Consider the following 2,358-nt stretch of genomic DNA (forward strand, 5'->3'; position numbering starts at 1 on the left):
TTGTTTAAAATACTTTAAATACTCGTTAATATTTTTAATATTATTCAACATATTTCAAATACATGTTCCGCATTTTTTTAATATGTTTTGAAGAGTGTTTTTTGCAATAAAGTACAAAAATGAAGTATCAAGAGAAAAGGCCGTGGCCTGCCGCGCGCGTGGGCCAGCCCATCTCGCTCGGCCATCAGCGAGATATAGGGGCGCCCTCTGCAAGCCTGCGACCCCGTGGCGGTGTTGCCTCCTCCGTCCAACTCCGGCAGCTTCTCCCGGCGAGCGCTCCCCCCGCCTCCCTCTCCTTCCTAGGCCCTGCCGCGACCGAACACCCATCCCATGGGGGCTTCCGAGTCTCTCCTGGCCAGGCAGACGCAGCAGCAGCAGCGACCGCAGTGGGCGGACGAGATCACGACGGTATCCGACGGCCGGCGCGACGCCGCGAACGAAGACCCTCTCCTCCGCCGCATCCGGTCACTTACCATCGTAAGAACATGAATCCATCGGTCCTTTTCTCCTCGCTGTGGTTTTTTTACTGCTAATTTTAGCATTTTGATTGGGGATTTTGAAGGCCCCGCCGCTGTTGAGCGGTCAGCCAGCGGCGGGCTCGGAGACGGAGACCAGCTTCACTGATATTCTTGTACGGAAACCCTCCGGCTCCTCCTTGGCCGCCTCTGGTGAGTAAGCGGCATGCTGCAATTTTGGTCAGAGTATTGGGAAGAAGACGTTGTGGAAACCTATACTCTGACCAAAATTAGCAGCAAGTTAGTTGGATCTATCATAGGTGTTGGCACGAGCTCATCCATTTCTTGGTGATTATCTGTAGGCAATTTGAGTCCAAATCTGATGTTTGAGCTTTTTGCTATGTACCGTGAATGGCAAGAAGAGATGGCCAAGGAAATCAGTGGAAGACAGGTAGGTACAAAATTTGTTTTGATGTTGTTTATAAAGAGACAGTAACTTGCAGAAGATATTTCTCACTTAACTTATGGAAGCAACTGCGTCTCATCTCATGCTATATTGTGGCAATTGGATAGGATATAGCGCTTTCAGGCTACTCATCAATGTTGAGAAATCTTCTTCTGTTCCTGTCGGAAATAACATATTGCTTCATGAACTGGTGCTTGTTCTGTTTGCTGACACTTGGGATGTTCATAGCTTGGTTTCTCGAGCTACGAATTTTAGCACTTGTATCACATTTCTATCACATTTTAAACTGATGGTTTTGCTACAACCCTCTATTCAAGTTAATAAAACCATTGGCATCACACTATGCTTGTAGAGTAGAGTAGATATTGAAGGATGCGCCTAGAAAGTACAATACATAACTTAACTGACCAATTCTAAGTGCTGATGGTAATTATCCATTACTTAGAACATAGTTGAAGAGATTTGATATTGTAAAATTTGCAATTCATGCCTTCCATTGTCAACCATTTTATAGAGAGGAGCTCTTATGTATTGCAGGGAGAGCTAGAAAATAAGATAGAAACGGCAGATGCATTGGCTGTTAAACTTCTCCAGCGGTTCAATTACTCTGTTACTTCGATGAGATCAACCTCTCACAATCTTGCTGAAGGTAACAAATGCAGTGTTTTATTAGATAGATATAGAACAATCAATGGAGAAACTGGAACTATTCATTGACATTGCATTACGAAATATTCGCAGTTCATCCATTGCAGGTGGAAGTTGGTGAATTGAAGGGCAGGTTAACTGAAGTAATAAGCAACTGCGATGCACTGTGCAAGAGGATTACTGCAGAAGGGCCAGAAAGTTTGCAAACGTCCGTCGAACCTTTCACCACTGGCATACTGGGGACGGGAGGTGGATCCCCTGACCCAAAAGAGCAGCCCTGAGGACACTAATATACCTGATTGTCTGAAATGCTGGTGACATAAAAGGCATTGCAGGGAACTACGTAGTTAGTAAGGAGGATGTTGATCAGAACGATGTGCCATGGGACATACTTCCTCCGTCTGTAAATAGTGCTACATACATCCGGAGCGACAACTAATTCCGGATGGAGGGAGTACTCTTTTCTAGATTGATTGGATTATTGGTTTCCTTTTGTTGGAGTTCATTCTCTCCTCTTGTAGTGCTTAACTTTCCTTGTGCGTGTGCGCATGAACTGCAAAAACATCCTACATTTGTTTACAGAGGTAGTACGTTACACCAAACTACAATAGTTGAGGCAACTATCGAATATCATCATCATCTTTCCAAAGCTTCAATTATTTTAGATAGTAAAAGAAGATCTTCAAAGTTTTTTTGGTTTTCCAGGAAACAATGTATCCCCCCCTTCTTTCTCCCTCCTCTATGTAAAATAAAGCAACTCATGGTCCAAATAATTTTGCATTTTCTTCC

The 2,358-nt window shown here is 44.0% G+C and overlaps 1 protein-coding gene across 1 annotated transcript; it reads left to right on the forward strand.

The window, feature by feature from the left end:
* Nucleotides 1-210: 210 nt before the first annotated feature.
* On the forward strand, nt 211-2,077 carry LOC119294911. The gene is made up of 5 exons (XM_037573203.1): nt 211-477; nt 563-668; nt 818-906; nt 1,459-1,570; nt 1,663-2,077. The coding sequence occupies exons 1-5, from the start codon at nt 331-333 to the stop codon at nt 1,848-1,850; spliced, it is 642 nt and encodes a 213-aa protein (XP_037429100.1). The 5' UTR covers nt 211-330; the 3' UTR covers nt 1,851-2,077.
* The last annotated feature ends 281 nt before the right edge of the window (nt 2,078-2,358 follow it).

The sequence above is a fragment of the Triticum dicoccoides genome, chromosome 4B, assembly GCF_002162155.2.
Source record: "Triticum dicoccoides isolate Atlit2015 ecotype Zavitan chromosome 4B, WEW_v2.0, whole genome shotgun sequence".
NCBI classification, from domain to species: Eukaryota; Viridiplantae; Streptophyta; class Magnoliopsida; order Poales; family Poaceae; genus Triticum; species Triticum dicoccoides.

Coding starts and splice junctions, on each gene's coding strand:
- LOC119294911 (XM_037573203.1), top strand. CDS start 331: ATGGGGGCTTCCGAGTCTCTCCTGGCCAGGCAGACGCAGCAGCAGCAG. Junction 669..817: donor CTCCTCCTTGGCCGCCTCTG/GTGAGTAAGCGG, acceptor GATTATCTGTAG/GCAATTTGAGTCCAAATCTG. Junction 907..1,458: donor AGGAAATCAGTGGAAGACAG/GTAGGTACAAAA, acceptor TATGTATTGCAG/GGAGAGCTAGAAAATAAGAT.